At 40.0% G+C, this 21262-nt stretch overlaps 1 protein-coding gene across 6 annotated transcripts; it reads left to right on the top strand.

The window, feature by feature from the left end:
- The first annotated feature begins 1019 nt into the window (after positions 1-1019).
- On the top strand, positions 1020-21214 carry LOC307248591 (beta-galactosidase-1-like protein 2). Of its 6 annotated transcripts, none has more exons than XM_080025017.1 (20): positions 1020-1385; positions 1530-1656; positions 2193-2381; positions 2700-2768; positions 3474-3569; positions 4378-4486; positions 4922-5014; positions 5215-5296; positions 6074-6138; positions 6570-6654; positions 9702-9845; positions 10764-10844; positions 13296-13402; positions 14935-15081; positions 15382-15453; positions 15769-15847; positions 15961-16048; positions 17285-17399; positions 18107-18223; positions 19809-21214. In XM_080025017.1, the coding sequence occupies exons 3-20, from the start codon at positions 2218-2220 to the stop codon at positions 19893-19895; spliced, it is 1800 nt and encodes a 599-aa protein (XP_079881143.1). In that variant the 5' UTR covers positions 1020-1385; positions 1530-1656; positions 2193-2217; the 3' UTR covers positions 19896-21214. The 6 variants fall into 6 exon arrangements, with proteins under 6 accessions (XP_079881143.1, XP_079881142.1, XP_079881141.1 ...); XM_080025018.1 differs by having other exon boundaries at positions 1351-1385; positions 1623-1656; XM_080025016.1 differs by lacking the exon at positions 1530-1656 and having other exon boundaries at positions 2196-2381.
- The last annotated feature ends 48 nt before the right edge of the window (positions 21215-21262 follow it).

The raw sequence follows: 21262 nt of genomic DNA, 5'->3' as shown, positions 1-21262 counted from the left end.
ATCTTCTGAAGCAGGTGTTATGTGCTGGATAATAGCCTACAATTCAAATGTGGCCAAAAGTGTTGTGTTGTAAGTGTAACAAAACTTAAACAGTTGGCTACTTGGTGCTTCTGTGATATAGGCTATTGTAATGAACATGAATTACACAAAATAGATTACATTTCATGTGAGCACAAACAAATGATAAATCTTACCTAGAATTTGAAATTCACAAATGCGGAAAAACAGAAAATCCCAGTTCCATCAAAAACATTGTCATCACTGTACCTTGAAGCCGAGCTTGCCACAGAGCATATGAGGGGAGGATGGTACTAGGAGGCCGCAAACCCTGTAGATAAGGGAAACTATTGTTGTTTCGGAACAACACTACAATAGTTATCTGTCTCCCTCCCTCTCTTTAGCAGTCAGTCAGAGAAGGGAGGCATTGCATTGAAAACAGTATGTTGGCCTCATGCTACCTATATGGAATGTACTAGATTCAATCATGGCTTACAAATAAGGGACTCTGACCAAAAGTTAGTTAGTGCATTTTTATATGCCTTGAAAAGAACATCAACATTTTCGGATTACTGATAAGATAAAAAGACAACACCACAGGACTACAAATTAATACAGACCAAAAACACATTTTCATATAAATAAGTTTGCTAACTGCATTCACTGATATATTTCTTTAAAAAAAAGACATTTAGGCCTACACACTGTCTGAGAGAAAGATTTAATAACATCGCTAAAATATGTTTGCAAAGACCGTATGCTGGATAGACCATTATGCTTCAAGAAGTTGTTTTCAATGTTTGACACTGTTGTCGACATTGTTATATCCTATTATAAATCACAAAATTAAGCACATTACAGTCAAATCATATTGAAGCTATGATCTTGAAGTCTATCAAAGAAGAGGAGACGTGTCTTTGAGAGATGTGCCTTGTGGGCCACCGTATTTTTTTTCGTCAGTAAAATTGTGAGACGGTCCCTACACGAGAGGAGTGACAGTTGCGTGTTTGTGTTTACTTGTTGCTGATAACGCCACGCCAGTTTCCCTCCGTACTAACAAATTATATAAACGCCAGCTTCCGAAATTGCATTTTTCCACAGAGCACTTTTTTAAATAGTTAATCCCGGAAGTAAAGTGAAGTGCGTTAGTGAATATGGGGTAGCTCAACTTGTTTGGTGTGTTCATATCAGTAATTTTAACAGGTTTTGCTTTACTGGACTGGCGTGACATAAACTGGTCCGGCGAGACTAAAGTCGGTCGATTAAACCAGAGGGCAAGGAGAGGTTTTCAAACTATTGCACTTCAGAGCCATGGTTAGTTTTTGCCGAAGATATTTACTCCTGCTGTGTTGTGCTGTCGGGGCGATAATCGTTTATCGGTACACGAGGTAAGGCGAACACTTCTTATTTAATAGAGCTAGTTATAATTTGCTAAACTCTCCACCACCGCGCCCATTAACAGTCGATAAGTTAACAGGCAGCCTCAGGTTCAATGTGCTTGTGCGCATTACCTTCCCTGTATTCTGCTCTAGTGCCTTCTGAACTTTCACCTCGCTCACCTAAGTGGACTTTAAACTTCGTGTTCCGTTGTCAACACTGTACCTTGTGTCGTCATTTTGCCTCAGTTTGCTGTGTGTTTGTGCAAATAAATCACCACAGGTAAGTCTCAATGCAAACCTTTCTCCCTGATCAGTATCATGTTGTTTTATCTTGAATGGTGTAGCCTGGACATGGAAATGTAGAAGAGAAAAGCTCTGCTTCGTGGTGAATTGATTAGTTGTGAAAATCAGTGGATTTTAGTATTGATTATCAGCCATTGCTAAACCCTGGCTGCAAGATGGCTGAGGGCGTGTACATGTACTTAGCAGCAGGTTCACACACCTTACTTTAGCACCACGATGTGCATGCATGTACAGTGTTAAGATGACATTCAAATGCAGTGTTTGCTCATGAGGATACACACATCTAGGCAAACACAAGAGCAACCATTATTTGCCACTATGATTTCCAAAAAGGAGATTTCTGATCAGATGCAACTTTGCTTATATATCTCGCTGAAGGGAATAATACTCATTGACTAGGTCGCTTTCCCATCGTAGAAATACATTTTAAATGTTTTCATTGCCTCTTGATAGAGTTGCACAAGTTCAAGTTCTTTTTTCAGTTTCAAGACTTGTATTTCTCCCACCCCATAGCAGGACTCGCCCGGAAGTGAGAAAGATGATCCGTGTGGAGGGTCTGAGGGCCAACTCATCTCAGTTCACTCTGGAGGGGAAGCCTTTGCGCGTCCTGGGGGGTTCCATCCATTACTTCCGTGTCCCCAGAGCCTACTGGGAGGACCGGCTGCTGAAGATGAAGGCATGCGGCCTCAATACTCTCACCACGTACGTATAGAATCCCACTGAAACCCGCAGCTGATTGAATTAACTGTACCCTCCTCAAGTGATATGATTGAACCATGTCAGATAGTTTTTTTTTTTACCGGAGAAGGTTATATACAGATCGAGTAGAAAATCTTTCTGGGTAAAGCTAAGTAGATCATTCAAAATGCATGACTATCAAAGTTTAACAAGAAAGCCAGAAGGACAAAGCACTCGATTGTTTACAAAAAAAGAAACGTATTGTTATAAATCACTGAAATGTATCACCTTTTTAAAATGTCAATAAGACTCAGTTTGGCTTTGTATTTTGTGTGTTTTTAGATATGTGCCGTGGAACCTGCATGAGCCTCAGCGAGGGGTGTTCAACTTTGAGGATCAGCTGGATTTAGAGTGAGCAGCGATGAAGTGAAGTGGAGAGTGGCAGGAAAACTCACCTGCGTTCCAAATCATATACTTTACTCATATACTAACTATACAACATACTAAAGCATGCTGGTTCGCATACTGCAAAATTCAATGGATTTATTAAGGCATCCAGGTCTTTTTGGCATACTACATTTGACATGCATTTACTGGGACATTCTTATTATTTTTCTGGCATATTAAATAGTATGGAAGTAGGGGTATTGGAACGCAGGGTCAGTCTCTGGTTTGAGAGAGAGAGAAGCCCCTGCAGGTGGCACTGTTGCATTGGAGGAGGGCTTGACTTTCCACAGTCTGGAACAATTTGATACTGCTGCTGAAAAGGTGTATGTTTACACTTCAGGAAGGTTTTTCATTAATTAGTTGGATTACTGCGCTCAGTCATTCTTAGCGATTCCTGATGTATTAATTATGACAACATTGATCCGTCAGATGGGTTACAACAAGATGTCTTCTCAAGGTGGGGGGAAAAAACCGATCTGAAAAACAAGAAAACAAAAAACAAATTTTGAAGTATTTTTTAAGAATGAATGACATATCATTTGCAATCGAACATCTGCTTTGTTTAGAATTGGGATTGTTCTTCTATCCCGCTTTAAATCAGCTGTATTAAGACTGACTGTATAGTGTTTATAAGTAAGCAACACTGACAGCCACTTGTGCATTTTTCAGAGCCTACCTCCGCCTTGCCGCCCGCCTCGGCCTCTGGGTGATTCTGCGTCCAGGGCCGTACATCTGTGCGGAGTGGGATTTAGGGGGACTACCAAGGTAAATAGAAACACCAAATCACAAGACCAAAACTAAGTGTTACCTTTGCAAATATTTCTCTCCGCCCTTACAGACCCAGTAATTGGTAATGCATTATTTACAAGTAGCCTGTGGCTCTACTAAATTAATCTCTTTAAAGTGGCTTGGAAATCAAGGATTCACTCAGGTAATCTGTTTGTTAGGGGTTTTCTTTGCTGTGGGCTTAATCCATTCTGCTGGTGGGGAATAATTAGTTCATTTATGGGAATTATTTCCAGTGTGCTGTCTGTTGTCCATTTGGCCAGTTTCAACAGAATGCTTCCCACACAGATATGATACAAAGAAGTACAGGCTTTACATACACAATGTATTTGGGATAGAGGACAATATATTTAATTTGAGTCAAGCCATTAATGTTACCCGGATGAAAGATGATTGTTTGCGAGATTTTTTGTTATTAGAGAGAACAATAATTCAATCTGACAGGTATATCCCACTGAAATTAGGAATTTTATTTAGTTCGGTAATCAAAATAGATTTGCACAGATAATTGGGTGTAGACACTGGGAGTAGATATTTTTGGAATAGTTTTGCCCTTAGGGAACGTGAGGTAATATTTGTGTGATAGTCATCACAGCAGAGGGTTTCCAGGGGCACGCAGTGAAGCACAACTTGCTCTGCGGTGCAATTTACGATAGTCATGCTTAGGTAGGCGGGATTATCCCAGATAGCCGGAAAAAAAACTAAAGAGAGTTCACAGCATGACACTTTGAAGAACTTGTGTGATATGTTCCAATTTTGTGATTTTTGTTATGATTCCTTTTTTCAGTTGGCTACTGCGTGACCCTCAAATGAAACTGAGAACTACATACCCAGGATTCTCTGAGGCAGTCAAGTCCTTCTTCAATCAGCTCATGAAGAAAGTTGTTCCACATCAGGTATTTTCATGTTTTGCACCATAGAAATGTTAGTAGTAAAGTAGTTATTTGTAGTTTCCATTGTTGAATGCATAAAAAAACCTCTGTCAATTAACTTTTTTCTTAAATTACTCACGTAATTTAAGAAAAAAAACCTTATCCTAAAAAAGCACAATAGTATTTTATCCATTTATGAAATAAACAAATACAATAATGGTTACCAATCCCCCTAAAAAGCTGTAATAACTGGCTGCTGTTCAACATATGGTGAGCATCGATAGCAATACAATGCACCATTTAGCATTTGCGTTTTAAACAGCTCCATGCGTCACTGATTTCCATTTCACAGAGTTTCTTTTTAAAATTTGGCTGTATTGAGGGTAGAAACAATTATCAACAACTGGTGCCAGGGCCCTAATATGTGTCCTCTCTATTCATTGGCTAATTAATGCGCAGTACTCCAAGGGCGGCCCAATTATCGCAGTTCAAGTGGAGAATGAATACGGCGCCTACGCAAAAGACGAAGCGTACATGCCTTTCATCAAGGAGGTAAGAGAAGAAGTAGTACATTCATTTCAACAATAATTGGTAGCTTACCGATAGGGAGTACTCTTGTTTACTTTGTTCTCCCCACTGTCCTTCACTAACAAACTCACTCTCGTTATAAGTTTAAAACAAAATCAGTTACATTTCAGAGAGAACCTCCTCTGTTTAGTTTGGATGTCCCATAATGCATCTGTTCTTTCCAGGCGTTAGTGTCAAGGGGCATCACAGAGCTGTTGATGACCTCAGACAACACCGACGGACTCAAGCTTGGAGGAGTGAAAGGAGGTATTGTCAGATGGTCCGAGACAGACAATAGAGACTGCACAGACAATAGAGACTACACACACACACACACGCACGCACGCACGCACGCACGCACGCACACACACACACACACACACACACACACATACATACTGTATACAGAGTGTTCGTTGGTGTATTGTTTTTTCACAAGATATAACCAAGGGCGAACCTGTGTCAGGCAGCTGCTGTACAGAACACAAAGGGTTCGGTGTTGTACCAGAACTTTGCACTTTCAGCATGTAAATTAATATATATATTAATTTTTATACTATTTTATTTCTGTTTTCTCTGCTCAATATATGTTATCCTTGTGATTTTGTTTATTGTGTATGCTCGTCGTCACTGTAAATTAGGGAAACCTCAGTGTCTTTCGAGTGAAAATAAAGGTTATTGATTGATTGATTGATTCTATGATAAACTTTGTGAATATCTCCTGATCCAACGAGAAATCTGGTGTTAAACAGCCTATTCTCTGTAAGCAAAGGGCATGTTTACAAAGTGGGCCCACCGTAGCTAGCAACTTGCCCGTTTACAGAGCCTAGGCTGTTTATTAGCACATGTACGGACTGATAGCGGATTGTGCGAAGATATTTAATGACTTTAACAAAAAGTGAATTTAACTACAAGCTTTTTCCAGAGTTGCTGACTCCACTTTTTAATTACAACCCTATAAGCAATAATCATTTCATAAAGTTGTTGATGGTATGCATCTTTGTAATGTTTATAAATTGTTCCACCCTTATTTGTCTTCCGAAGCACTGGAAACCATCAATTTCCAGAAACTGCGCCCGAATGCCATCAAGTATTTGGATGAAATACAAGTGAGTTTGAGCTGTGTGTCACACTGTCTTTATACAGTAATAGGGTTCTCATTCTTCATTATTATTCAATCCCAACCATTGTAGAATTCGGAGGCGGCCATTACAAGTTTTCTGACCGTATCAAACATCAAACGTACACATTATTTACAACCCTTGCTTTAACATATCAAATAAACTGTCTTAGGTAATATCCAAGTGAAAATGTATGGCCATTTACCTACCTTGAAAGGAATAATTGGAGGCCTGAAAGACAACCTTTTAATCATTTAAGCCAGTTCATTCAAATAAATGTGTGTGCTAGTGCAGTAAGGTAGTTCCAAAGAGAAACAGAAAGGTCATATATCTTGTTTTTAAACAAGCTTGTGTTAGGTTTTTTCCCCAAAAAACTGTAGCAACACTAAACGCCTTATCTTTCCTTCTTCCTCCACTAGCCCCAGAAGCCTAAGCTGGTGATGGAGTACTGGTCTGGCTGGTTTGATCTTTGGGGAGAACTTCATCATGTGTTTGCAGCTGAGGGTAAGACAGACTTTTAACATGGGGTGGACAGGTTCCTCCTCAGGGAGAGCTATTAAATCCTTCATCCCAGGAAAGAGTAAGACGCGTGTGTTTTCGCATAGAGGGTAACACTGCGGATTTCTACTGATGGATTTTTTGTTAAGAACACAGTTTTTTTTTCTGAGTAGAAGTTCGATAAAACCTGCCAAATAAAGACTGGAGTAAGAGACTGTTTTTTGTGCTTGGAGCCAATACGGAATCTCTTAACCCATTGATGACTATGGCAATCTAGGATGCATGTCCTTAATGCCTGAGGGTTTTCTGAAAAAATAGTACGAATTGTCAAGTCTACCAAAACCTTAATATCTAAGCCTGTGTAGCACATAGAAACATGAAATAAAATACATTTAAAAGTTAAGGTTCACATGTTTTATTTAAACATGCTCCCTTAGCGCTTACAAACCAACAAATATTTCTAAAAATCGTCAAAATTAGATGAATTAAAAAATTATTAAATATTGTTAATAAATAGATGCAATGTGTTGTGTGATTTTCGTCAGTAGTCTATAGTAGACCTTGATTCTGCGCACCAAACGCCACTAACTGTTCTGTCGCCGACATAGCTGGCGTATTTTTTTTATTATTTTTTTAATTTTTAATTTTTTTGATTGACATGATTTTCGGCAAACCACACAACTTTTAGGTGGTCACGTGGTCTTAAAAAAATCAACAAAACCCACCTCATGTGTATTTGAACCAATGACAGTGCATTCAATGCTGGGAATGCCATGAAAATTAGATAAAGTAATAATGCACGATGCAGCATCAGGCAGGAGAGCCAATGTGGCATCGCGCAGCAGCCGTCATCAATGGGTTAAGGTTTAAAAAAAAAAAAAAAGGCCGTCTTGAGGGGTTGAGATAGAGTCCCTGTGCCCTAGGGGTAAAGAAAGGCTCAAGCCAAACCCTTTAAGCTGAAATTAAAACAGCCCTGTGTGCCAGGGGAAAGAAAAGGTAAGGACAGAGTCAGTACTCTGGGGTGGGGGTGGGGGGGGGGGGGGGGTATGAGAGATATATATATTCTCCTGGTTTGGTCGGAGACCATCTCTCTCTCCCACTACGGTTTACTTCACAAAAAAGGCACAGAGCCCAGCCCGTTCAGTGCAGCTTAGCATTATGGTCATTTCTTCCTCGTTTTGTGTCTTTGTCAAGGATTTATGTACTACTCTCATGCACGGTAAGGTGTGTGAGCCAAGTATCACAAACTACAGTCGGCGTCCCATCCTCCTAGCTTTGTCTCTGAGCCGTGTATCTTTGATGTTCAGAGGCCAGATTTTTCAAACGCTTCCTTGTACAGAATTGTTCAAAGATGTGCTCCACTTTTATTCTGAGCGACTGAAGCAAAACCCAGGTGGAGCAGGTGTTACACACTGTAAGGAGTCCCATTCATCTCATGTTCCCGTGAACCCTTCTGTGTCCACATTTCAGTTGATAGGGAACATACCGTATCAATGTGTACATTCCTACTCTATCACTATCACATGCTACAATGTCTACATCTACTGTATGTATATCTATGAGTGAGTCAAAGGCTGCTTATATACCTGGCTGCACATATTAAAGCATCCTGGGTAGATTATCATTGTTTTCATACAATGAAAAGCAATGTTTACAATCGCTCTCTCAGCTAAATGCATGGTATGCAAATCAATAGAAGGCATGTCTGTCCATCCTGTCACTTCTACAGAAGGGTTGTAGAATTCAGATTATTACTCCTAAAAAAACCTAAAAACCTTATTTATGTTTTTTTTAAACTGTACTACATGAATGGGTAGGTAGAATTTTGCTTGCTTTGAAAAAAAATAAGTAAATGTATTGAGTAACTTAAAAACACTGACCTACATGCATGTCCATCTGCTTACAAAAGGGGCACCCACAATTAAAACGATTTGTAGAAAGTGCTACTACAAGTGGCCAAAAAGGGTACTTTAATAAATATAAATTTCTAAATATTTGAGAGAGAGAGAGAGAGAGAGAGAGAGAGAGACCAAATCTTTCCATTTCGGAAGCTGCACATATTTGGCATTTGATAAATAAACAATTAATTGTTTTTTTTTAAATTGTGAATTCATTTTTTGTGCATTAAATAATTAATATGTCCACAAGTTGTTTCAGCTCCCTGTCATGAACACATGAGGACAATATAAATGTACAAATATATCTCTCATAGAGGCCATGAGGGTGATATTTTATTATAATATATGTTGTAAAGATTAATGGTAGTCACAACGCCCTGCTACTGCCATGTTGAGAGAGCTCTCAAAAACGTCTCTCAGAAAGAGCCCCATATACTGTATATAAAAGAGCTTCAAGCCTCCTTTCTACTGTCCGTCTTCCCCGCCAAACATCCTCATCTTTACAAAAAAATAGTTTTCAAAAAGGGAATAGGAAAAAGGAGACACTGGCTCCCCATTCAAAAAGTGTCACAAGCCTGAAATGAAGGCTGGAATATTCCGAGAGGATTCATGTCCTTGACAGTCCAGTGCTCTTGCAGACAGTGACACGCCCAGCGGTTGGTAAAAGCCGCGGGCCACCGCCGTGAAACCAACCGAGTCCAGGCTCTGTCACTCACCCCTCAATTGTTATTCGCTAAAGCTCATGCCCTTGATTCAAATCATTGAAGTCAGGGCAATTTGGCTACTAAAGTCCCATTTGAATACTTAATTATATGCTCGGCTATGTTCGCTGCAAAAAATCTCGGTGTCTAATTTGACCAGGGAGGTAGGCAATATTTTACGGGTGTGAGGCATTATCCCCGTAATGAATTATAGTAACCTGTAATAGGATGTGTGGCCCAAGGTCTGTCTGTGGTTCAATTGAAGTGGAATTGGGGGCGATGGGATTATTAAAACAGTGGCTCTGGCTTGTTAAAGCTGTACTCAAATGGAAGGCTTTTGCTCTCTCTAGTGTTAATGTAAAATCTTTGTTGATTTCTGATTTACTCACTTATGTCAGAGAGACTTTGGCCTTTTGTCTTATATGTTTGTTTCCTTCACTTTTTTTGTTGACAGACATGCTGCCCGTGGTGACAGAGATCCTTAAGATGGACATGTCCATCAACCTCTACATGTTTCATGGAGGGACAAATTTTGGCTTCATGAGTGGGGCTTTTGCTGTTGGAATACCTCATCCTAGACCTATGGTAACAAACTACGGTATGCCAACACACTCTTTCATCGTTCAAAACAGCCCTGAAAAACACACCTTTTCACCCTTGCGTTTTGTTTTTGTTTTGCATGATTTAGCTGCTAGTGTGAAGCGTCTTTGAGCATTTGGAAAAGTGCTTTATAAATCCGATGTATTATTATGTGCAGTGATTGTGAATTGTTTTTTGACAAGCATTTAAAAAAACAAATAACATTTCATTAAACATAATTCCCTGTGACTAAGGAGGGAAAATGTTTCATGTCACAAACACACATTTACACACGCTTATATTATCCTAAATTTGAAAATCCCCCGATTCTGCACCAAAGTAGGCTAAACTATGACATGATTAATTTTGTAAGAACATTTTGTTTATCAAACAATGACCCTTTTGAAACACAGCGTGTGCGTACAGCCTTAGCCTATGTGCGTAGATGGCCCTTTCCCTACTCCTGAGCACATGACCTTCGGCATGGAGATGGAAATATGAATATGTAGTGCACACTAATGAATTCATTACCTCATAAAATGCACAGGGAAATGTAAATTAAAGACGGAACAATGTTTTTTTTTATCCTCCTCTAGGGGACGTAACATTGTTATGACCTCGTTTCTTGAAAAAAGGAAGAGAGAAATTCGGAAAACAGCTCTGCGGGTGGGAAGGCCGCCTCTGACCCTTCGGCAGTCTTCTTCATACCTGAATTTCTCTCTTCTGAATGCCCTTTACCTTTTCTTTTTTTTCCGCCTCAAACGGCTCCATCCTCCTGTTTAAGATAACCCCAAAAATGTGTCTCGGCCCTGCTTTCACGTCTCTCAAGATGTTTGATAGGCGAGCACACAGTGAAAGCATCTGCCACGACGAGAGGCATCCGTGCCTCTCCCTGGCTCTCGAAGCCCGCTGTTCTGATAGCGCATTATCTTTTCAGATTACGATGCTCCATTATCCGAGGCTGGGGATTACACCACCAAGTACCATCTTCTGAGGAATTTATTCAGCCTCTACCACGGTGAGTGTTGCATGTTGTTGCTGCCTCAGACGAAGCCTCAACACATTCTCTGGTCTCTCATTTCCTCTCCCTTCCCTTTCATCTCCTCCCCCATTTAAGTTAATTCTCCTTGTAGAACCTGCTCTCTGTTGGCTAAAGTAGGATAACTTTGCATATCATTACAAGGCTGGATTAGATGTGTGTGTGTGTGTGTGTGTGTGTGTGTGTGTGTGTGTGTGTGTGTGTGTGTGTGTGTGTGTGTGTGTGTGTGTGTGTGTGTGTGTGTGTGTGTGTGTGTGTGTGTGTGTGTGTGTGTGTGTGTGTGTGTGTGTGTGTGTGTGTGTGTGTGTGTGTGTGTGTGTGTGTGTGTGTGTCTTCTGCCCAAATCAAAGACCCTCAATTACCACCCATTGTGATAATGACATACTCTTGCCCCTTTTACGGTGATTAGACGTTTTGGCGGGCAGAAGTTTAATGTATTTTGGGGGGCAGAAGTGTGAAAAGTAGCTTTTATTTTTTGGGCAAACTGGGATGGTGAGTCCTGCACGACAAAATGATCATTTTCCCCAGAATTGTGGTGATTGAAGATAGATTGAAAGGCTGCCTGAGCGTGATTCATTCCTTGTGTTTTTGTTGTCTGCCTAACAATGAGCAGCCTGGATATGAGAGGGAGTCTTCTTGACAAAAAGCTTTGTGTTCTACTCAGCAACCACAAACGCATGACATGATTCTTTAATTAGATCAGCTTGGTGGTTTCATTATTGTTTGCTTGTCAATTCGTGCACAACTCGGTGTCAGCTACTCTTCACCCTGTGGTGTAGCTTTGGCAATACTTACCATGGATTCAGGCTGATGTGTCAAAAGCTCAACACTGATCTTTGACAAGAACATGGCTCTTACAGTACACATTTGACACGTTCGCTGTTGGGTTTTTCTCATTATCAAAAAAAGCTGTCAGAAATTGCACTATATATGATATTAAAGAAGCTACACACACAGCTACACAGCCTGTCAATGCCAGCTCACCGCCGGAATGTACCAGTTCTTCCTGTAGCATTTTATGATTTAAAGCTATAGTGCGTAACTGATGTCGCTCCTAATGAGTAATTCTGAGTAATTAGAACAACACTATTGGCACATTTACATGAGGTAAGCCTTTGGGGAATCACACATGGATTTCATACCTTCTGCTGTACGTCCAGTTTTATTTTCTTAGCAGAGAAATCAGCTCAATTTTGTGGAGCTGATAGGCTTAATCAACGTTGTGTCAACTAAGTTACGCACTAAAGCTTCTAGTCTTAATTTGTGTAAACATCAAATGTCAAATATAAACTGCATGTTTCTCCTACCCTATAAAACATCGCCGCAGCCTCTTCTGCACAGGAATAGATGGGACATTTGGGATATTATGGGCTTTGTTTTTGGGGAAGAAAAAATACAAACAGATCTGTGACATGTTTTCATAGAAAGGTCTTCTTCAATGTGCACTCGTCCTCTCTGTGATATGACCCATTATTAACACTACCAAAGGCACTGGCTCGTAAATGTCTTAGCGAGCCTTTTAGGAGAAAGGTGTTGGCAATCATCCCCAAAGCTTTTCCTTAAGTGATCCAGCTGTTACTACTGGCTGATATGGAGATGCTGTCAAGTCTTCTGCCGAGGTACCCCTGGTGTGTCTGCATGCTTTGACACCTTTTTAAAAGCAGTTTGAGGGCATGGGCAACCACTGTTAATAGTTGTTAAGAGGCTGTTTTGTAACATGGAAGCACAAACTGGATGCTGCTGTTTCGAGGGCAAATGGCTCACCCAAGGAGCCTTAAAAGCTTTTTTTTTTCAAGGGAGGATTACTATTATGATCGACCTTGAGTGATTCAGTATAAAGAGTCCTTCAAGAAGGATGCACAATGGGATCGTCTGCAGGTCGGTTTATACTAGTCCAGAAGGATGTCTAATATGTATGTTTTGCGTTTAAAGGTGGGGTCAGCAATTCTGTAGAACCCCTTTTGTCGATCTGCTACCTGTTCGTTCTGTGTGCATGCTGAAAAAAATGCTGGTGTTAACACACAGTCTAGGCTTTGTTAACAGACACCTTGCTTGCTAAGGGTGGGGCCTTTGTTTACATACCAGTTTAGTTAAAACTGGTTTGTATTAACACCAGTACCTTCAGCGCACACACTGTACGGACAGGTAGCTGATCGTGAGTTCACTTTTTTTGACAACAAATTTCTTTTTTTTTTACAACAATCATTCACCAGAATAGGTGACTCCACCTTTTAAGTGACTTGTGAATAACAATGTATTGTTGAATAATGTATGTACATCTTTAAAATGAATTACAAAAACTCCTTAGCAAGTTAGTTTGGGCTGTGTTTGCACCCCCTGGGTAAACAATAAAAATGGAAATTTATGTACGAATGGAAAGACTTGCAACCCACACTCAATTTTCTTTATTTTCCCCCTTGTATTTTTCAGCCCAGCCTCTCCCTGAGCTGCCCTCACTGCAGGAGAGGAGAGCGTACCAGCCTGTTGTCATCCAGCAGCACCTGTCTCTGTGGGACAGTCTGCATTTCACTGACAAGGTAAGCTATAGAGGCACAACAATAACAAACATCATCTGTGTATAGGGTTGCTCAAAACAGAGTTACAAGGTTGCTGACAAGACACCAGCGATGCAAGAAAAAGGACTTTCTACATGAGCAGCACACAAAAGCCAATTAAATAGAAGAAGGTGTTTTGCTGTAAATTCATTGTATGTTCAGACTGTCTGTGTACTACTCAAACATACGCCTTCTCATCTTGGTTATTCTTATTTTTTTTAGAGCACGTCTGCTAGCCTAATTTTACAATCAGTTAACATTAGCAAATGATAAAAAACAACCATACATTACAATTAGACAGATACTCAATGTGGCCACCCGTACCTTAGATTTCGATTAGACTTCTCTTTGGAAAATGTTCGAACAAGTGATTTTTCATGCAAGATGTATCAATGCTTCAGCTTGACATACATGCATGTGTTTGCCTCAAACAAAGCATTCAAAGCCTTAGTTGAGCAGGGTTTAAAATAGTATGCTCTAAATAAAAATCTGAAGAAAGCTACAATATTCCCTGCACATCTTCCATTTGGTCCATCCAAATGATAACCAATCATCAGATGTACAGTAGCACACATTCTTCTTATGTATAAAACTAAACCCCTACAGAGTTACATTTATTTCCTTGATGGAAGTTGTAAGTGAAATGGAATATCTCGGAAAATCACAAGGTAGCTGTTCTGCTGCAGTCATCGCCTGCTTGATTTATCTGAGAGAGAAGTGTCCCTAATGGACAACTGCTGTCGAGACTATAGTGGCCAATGAGGGACCAGTGGTGATAAACTGTGCATAGCTGTGTGTGACTGTGTAAAGGTTGTTGAGGAAATGAAATATGAATGGGAAGAAAAAAAATTGTTTAAAAAAATAAATAATAGTAAATCTCTTTGGAGCAGGGTCTCATTATGTCCAGAGTCCAGTCTAGCCATTTACAGCTTGAAGGGCATTTATATTCTGACCAGATGCAGCACGTCTGGCACTTGCTTACAGCATCAATTATTCACCCCTCGCCGTAATAATTTGCTTCCCTCTGCGATGACAATTACTTTGCCCCTGACCGGCCTCACATCCTCGTTTTATAAGAATATAAAATTGTGTTTTTCTCATCAGTGGCCTTGAAGAAGACTCGAGTGGAACGTGTGAATTTGATATTGTATCTATGTGTTTGGAGGTAGGCAGTTAATCAGGTCAGAGCAGGGGGAGTGTTTATTGTTTTGTGAAGAGTGCATAATGCACCTCTCCCAAGGGAAAGTTGCCATATAAAAAATAAAGCTTCCAGACAGGAAAGCTTCATTAAGTTTGATAAATCATCACTTTGGGGGGGAAGCCATCTTGTGCAAGTAGCGATTGTGCGTCAGTAATCACAAGATCCAATCTGCGATGAGAGGCAAACGTTATGTTACCGTTTCCAAAAACCAAGAAACATCTCTAAAAATAAAGATTTCCGCAGCACATTTGAACTACACTAATCTAACAGAACTTTCCTCATTTGTTTGTTTTTATTCATTTTATTTTTTTAGCCTTGGAAGTCAGAGAGGCCGGTGAACATGGAGAATCTCCCTGTCAACAACAACAATGGTCAGTCCTACGGCTACACGCTATACGAGACCACCGTCAACAGCCAAGGAACCCTCAACTCAAAGAACAACGTGAGAGACCGAGCGCTGGTGAGGACAAGGAGGACAGACGCCGACACAATGCATCACACTTTTCCTTTCTTTGTGAGAACATAAAGAAAACATGTCATTTTCTTGTTAGAAATTACACCCCTGGTCAGTGTGTAAGTGTGAAGCGCGACTAACAAGCCCAAGTCTCTCTGGCACTTCTGTGAAGCAGTTACAACAGCCCTGCACTTCACAAAAGTTGATGTCATGAACTTTGGAAACACATTAGTGCTGCATGCTGTTTTTTTTGAGTTTTGTCAAAGTACTTCCCTTCCATTTCATTTGAAATTCTTTTCTCCCTAGGTTTTCCTGGACAAACATTTTGTGGGTGTTCTGGATTATAAGACACAGGAACTAATACTCCCTGATGGCAAGGTAAGCCTGAGTGTTTGTGGATAAGCATAATAGTTTTTAATATTTAACGACACGCGACTGTGAAAGCTTCGGGGGGGATGCTGATAGGTGTTTTTTGCCAGCAAAGGTCCCAGTAGTAAGCCCAAGAGCAAAACCTTCAAACAACACATTTGAGTCATCAACCTCAACCTTGGCATTGATTGATCGCTAAAACCAGCTGAAAGAGGTTTTGCCTCATTTCTTTTTTCTTTTTTTGTTTATTCTGCTGCTTGAGGAATACTGCTGCATGTCCAGAAATGCCTGTTCTCATGTTTTTATGTATTTTTTCCACCAAAGGGAAAAAGAACTCTAAGTTTACTGGTGGAGAACAGTGGAAGAGTGAATTATGGGAAAACCCTTGACGAGCAGCGCAAAGGTAGGAACGGTTCCGTTATGTTATGTAGATTTTCAGTCCAAACAAAATCTTGTTGCAGAATTTGTCATTACAGAACTTGGAAGATATGAATTAACAGTGTCTCACCTTTTCAGGTCTTGTTGGAGATATCGAGTTAAACCAGAAGGTCCTCCGAGACTTCACTATTTATAGTCTGGGTATGAAGCCAGGCTTTGTAAACAGGTTTGTGTCTTTTTGATTATTACCCAGTGTCCCTACATGTCATGTGTTGCTCTGTCATTACACTCGCTGCTCCACCTGCTCCTCATTCAAACATGCTGATTACCCGCTAACCACTTTCAGTTGGAACAGGACAAATTCAGCGCCTCCTGTTTAACATCTTAAATTGTAAGCCCCACAGTAGGTAGATTACACGGCTGGAGGCAGCCAACATTTCTACTGTCAAAGCAATACATATGCCATGTCTAAGGGCTCCCAACAGCCAGTTACTCGCATGGCAGATGTGTTGAAAATGTTTGAAACCCCACATTCATGGCCAGTGCACACAAATGCATCAACAACTACCACGCGGCCCAGACAATAGACAATCTGTTATACAAGAGGTATTTTGCTAACTGTTAGACATGGCGGGGGAACTTTTCAATGTAGAACCAATTCCATAATAGTCATTACCAAGGTGCAAATGCACATACCTACATATTTTCTAATATTACAAGAGTATGTGTATGTATAATGCCTTCATTTTCATTGCTAAACACAGGTGCAATTAGGTTTCATTATCACCAGATGGAAGCCAAATGTCTTACACAAACCTTCCCAATCACACACATCTTTGTTAACATGCATCCTCTCTGGGTGTCGTCCTATGCAGTAATGATATGTATGCAACTCATTTGTTGCATAGAATAGATAATAAACATTTGAGTTACTTGCTAGAATTGGCTGCCCTTGTAGTTTGTTACTTTAGAGTTTTATATTCATGCTCTGTGGACTATCTCGATACACTTCCAAATGAATTTTTTGGTTTCACTAAATGTACTGAAAAAAAGCAATTTCTTTACCGCACCACCTTGAAAATGTCAGGGCCTGAAGCCCTGCATGAATAAACACTAACCATGCATAGACAGGTAAGGGATTTTGATCCTCCATCATGGCAACCTTTTGAATATTAAGGGATTTTGATCCTCCATCATGGCAACCTTTTGAATATTTGGAGGCACAATATAACCTGTAACTGTATGTGGCAAAAAGATAGAGTGATTCTGACTTATTTCTCTTGTCAAAACTTTCACCTGACATTTGCTGTAGGCATATACATACAAATGGCATCACACACTGTATACTGCTAGCTGATGATAAAAAATGCAGCAGAATGTATCTAAAAAATACATTACAGAACCGATATATGTGCTTTCGTGCCATAAAACATGCAGTGCAAAGTCTTCCCTTCTTTTACAGACTTGAGAGTTCAGGTCACTGGATGACTGTGAGACAGCGGCCCTCCTTTCCAGCTTTCTTCCAGGCCAGACTCTATGTGAGCAGTTCTCCTAAAGACACCTTCATCAAACTTCCAGTGAGTAGCACAGCTAGTACTATGTATATATACAGCAGCACTCCAAACTACATGCTCACATTGCATTTATTCCATAACCCCTTAGTACATATAAACTACCAAAAGGTAATATTGTTTTATAGGACTGTATGAATGGATTGCATCACGGTATATTGAGTGGTGTTTTCTTTTTTTTTTTTAAATACTAAGTTAAGAATTCACGTTAAATCAGATTTATTTATTTATTTATTTATTTATTTTTCTTACCGAATCAAGCCATATATACTTTAATAGATTATTTACATGCTCTGTATAGTTTACTGTACACTGATCCGTATTACATGAATTTTGGCCAGACAACTGTGGTAGAAATTCCACTTCTATGCAATTCTGTGTAACGCAGTTATTTGAACGAACAAGTCCAAGTTTCCAACAAGTGCCGGTTGAACGGTCATTGATCATTTCCCACCTATTATACCTGAAATCTCTGATGATTTTTTTTACCCCCCCCCACTGCTAAGACTCAACATGGAAGTGGCTGGCTGTAGATAATAGAATACAACACCGGGCTTATAAAGCACAATCTGTGAATCTTATTAGAGAGAAAGGCTTGTCGTCAACATGTTTCTTTCTTTCTTCTTTATTTTTTACCTATCACCAGCATTTCATTGGGTGTCCCTGCCTGTTGACATGGTGACCACTTGTTCAGTCACTTGTTGTTTTCACAGGGCTGGGGCAAAGGTGTAGTGTTTGTCAACGGCAAGAATCTGGGACGGTACTGGTCCATCGGTCCTCAGCAAACTCTCTATGTCCCTGGTCCCTGGCTCCACAGAGGGGACAACCAGGTGATGTACTCCTCTCTTATCTTCATATTCAGGAGAATCTTTTTTTATAGCAAAGCCACAGTTTAGCCTTGATGATCTGATGCTAATGATGCCAGTGACGTAAAGATCTGTACAGAATCTTTTGTTTAGCATGAGTCACCTATCACAAAGAGTTTATTCTTTCCTGCGTGTTTGTTTACCACTTTTTTTTCTCATAGCTTAATCTTCGGATTCATTTCTTAGTTTATCAATTACTTGTTTTGTCCACAATAGTTCTGAGAATAACTAAAAATGCCCGTCCACTCTCATCAAATGTTCAGGTCTTGACCAACAATCCAAAATGTTCCATTAACTGTGATAAAAGCAACGCATCTAATCCATACTGGAGAAGCTTGGACAATGTTTTGCATTTACGCACCCGCACACACACACACAGACTACCAATTTATTCCTGTTGTTTTTCTCTGAGGATCAACTAATCGGTTAAAGTAAATTGCTTAATTTCCATGTGTAGTTTTGCTCCAAATATCCTAAATTGGACAGCTATTGGCCTATGGGTGGCACTGCTAACATGACAAATGAAAATGACCTCATGGTCTGATTCAGTTGACATAGGCTGTGTCTTGATTCAGGGGTTGCACCCTACGTAGGCTGCATTTGAAGACCGATTGCGTCATAGCGGCGCGCAAAGGCTGTCCCGTTTGCAAGGCTCCTTGCAAGGCTCCTCATATGCGGCCGAGAAATGCAGCCTTTGTTTCACGGTTTTGAAGGCTGCATCAGATGGATCCTTCGTGGCCCAACATATCCCAAGATTCATTGCGTTTTTTTCAGAGATGGCATAAAATAAAATAAAAAATAACAAAACAGCAACGTGTTGCTCCATCTTCTTAACTTTTATCTTCCTTTCTTTTTTTCTTGTACTTTTTTTTCTTTTCGTCTGGTCGGCAACTTCTTTTTCTTTTTTCCTCCGTTGACAAGGCTGTCTCCGTTGGCAGCAATCAGGGTTGCTAGGCAGCACAGGAGCGGCGAGTCGTCACGCAAGGTAATGGCTTGTTACGTGAACCGGAAATGCTCGTAAACGGAGACCTGCGGAGACCATCTCGTTTAACAAGGCTTGTTGGCCTTAAAACCGGCCTTAAAATCGGCCTTCATAGGCTATAGCCTTCATAGACCGCGAGACTGCGTCCTACGTAGGCTGCAACCCCTGAATCAAGACACAGCCACAGTGCATCATTTTTCCATCCATGCATCATCATCCACATCCAATATATTCACAGATTTCACAGAATATTCTCTAAAAAGTCTACCTGAATTCCCTTCACCATGTGTGTTTCAGTCTCTCTCTTCTAACGTCTACTCATACGTGAAAGTTTCAGTATACATTATACCTGTATATTTGTTGTTGAACTCTGGGGGCACTTTCTGGAAACAGTGCCTTTGCTAAATCCATTGTATATATATATAGTTTTGTCCTTCTTGCCTTTCCCAACTTTTTCTATTGAGCGAGTGTGTGCATATATTGACGTTTTGCACTCAACCGCCCACTTTCTCCCTGTCTTCTCCCGACCTTGGCTAAAAGCAGTATTCTTTTTTTGCTTCATTACAGGTCATAGTGTTTGAAGAGCAGGAAGCAGATGGTAAGATTCAGTTCAGCACTAGCCCTGACTATGGCATGCCTGTGGATGTCCAGTGAGGACAGGAGGTGAGAGGGGGAGGAGGAGGATGGGGAGGACACCACTTGAGGCAATTGCCATGAGCCCTCGTCTACTCAGGCGCTATTGCCCGGCAGCAACCAGCAGCTTTCAAAAAGTCACACATCAGTGAACTGACATTTTGTGTCCTATATCGGAACATAGCAGGCAGCCTGACTCGTTTTCTCATTTTGTGACTGCAGTGCATTATATTTTTTTTATTCAATATTGTGTACCATTAACTTAAGTATTTCACTCTGCGTAGCATATAACTGGATACCAAGGGGCTTTTGACTGTCAAATGATCTTGATACCAATAAAGGGGTATACAAAATATCTTCCTCCAACAGACTTAAATGATAAATCACAGGCTCTTTTTAAAAGAACTGTAACCTGGTTCGGAGATTTTTTTTTTTTTAACTTGTCTGTTGTGTGCGAGTGTTGGCCTGGATAATTATTTCCTGAAAAGATGGATGCCTCAGTTCAAGCTGTGCTGTGGTGACATAGTGCTGGTTATATGAATATGAAGTCTAAAAATGGATTGGTAGCCAGGTTCCCTGTGGTGCTAACATCCTGGAGTGCACCAGCTGTTTGTATAAATTCAATCTTAGTCCAGTTATTTATTTAGAAAGGCTAAGTGGAGATCTATGCATCACTACATTTAAAGGTCTTTCAGAACATACAGCAGTTCTTGCATAGAACTTAGGGTAACACTTTACAATAAGGGTACATTACTAAACCGTTAGTTAAAGCTTAGTCAATGCTATTAACATTTAGTTAATGTGTAGTTCATGCTTATTAGGCATGAATTAAATGGAAATGCGTTGTTATTAACAGTAGGTCAATGCTCGGTTAAGCTTTTGCTGTGCTTAGTTAACTAATGCCTAGTTAAGCATTAAGCAGTTATTAAATGCTTAGTTAATGCTCATTAGCCGTTATTGATGGTTATTTAATGCTTAGTTAATGCTTATTGACCATTAACTAACAGTTAATTAATGTACCCTTATTGTAATGTGTAACCGAAATTAGCTAATTTTAATTTGTAATGTTACATTGCTAAAGCTTGCTTATGTCCTGTTTATAGCATAAAAGCAGTGATGGAATATGGTGGACATTTCTGACCTGACAGTCGATGTAATGCTGTTTAATGAGATTCCACTTTTTTTTTTTAAATAAAAAAAATAAACTTAACACCATTTAAAACGGTTAGCTAGCTTAATCTGCTCCTTTTTTAAATGGCATGAATATCTCTGAAACATATCCCTGTATGTCTGTGTACAAATATATTAGTGAAACAAAGTAAAAGCTACATTTACACCAAGCTATCTTACAAGCACTTTTAACTAATAAGAGTTGAGGAGTTGGCTGG

This window comes from Ammodytes marinus (genome assembly GCF_949987685.1).
Source record: "Ammodytes marinus genome assembly, chromosome: 3".
In the NCBI taxonomy this organism is placed as follows: Eukaryota; Metazoa; Chordata; class Actinopteri; order Uranoscopiformes; family Ammodytidae; genus Ammodytes; species Ammodytes marinus.
The sequence above is the reverse complement of the archived record's forward strand: the minus strand, read 5'-3'. Positions and strand labels throughout refer to the sequence as shown.

Excerpts from the sequence above, each read along its gene's own strand:
- LOC307248591 (XM_080025014.1), top strand. The coding sequence starts at position 1,490 with ATGTGCTTGTGCGCATTACCTTCCCTGTATTCTGCTCTAGTGCCTTCT. Across the intron at positions 13,403-14,934 it reads GTCTGCATTTCACTGACAAG|CCTTGGAAGTCAGAGAGGCC; the intron begins GTAAGCTATAGA and ends TTATTTTTTTAG. Across the intron at positions 15,454-15,768 it reads TAATACTCCCTGATGGCAAG|GGAAAAAGAACTCTAAGTTT; the intron begins GTAAGCCTGAGT and ends TTTCCACCAAAG.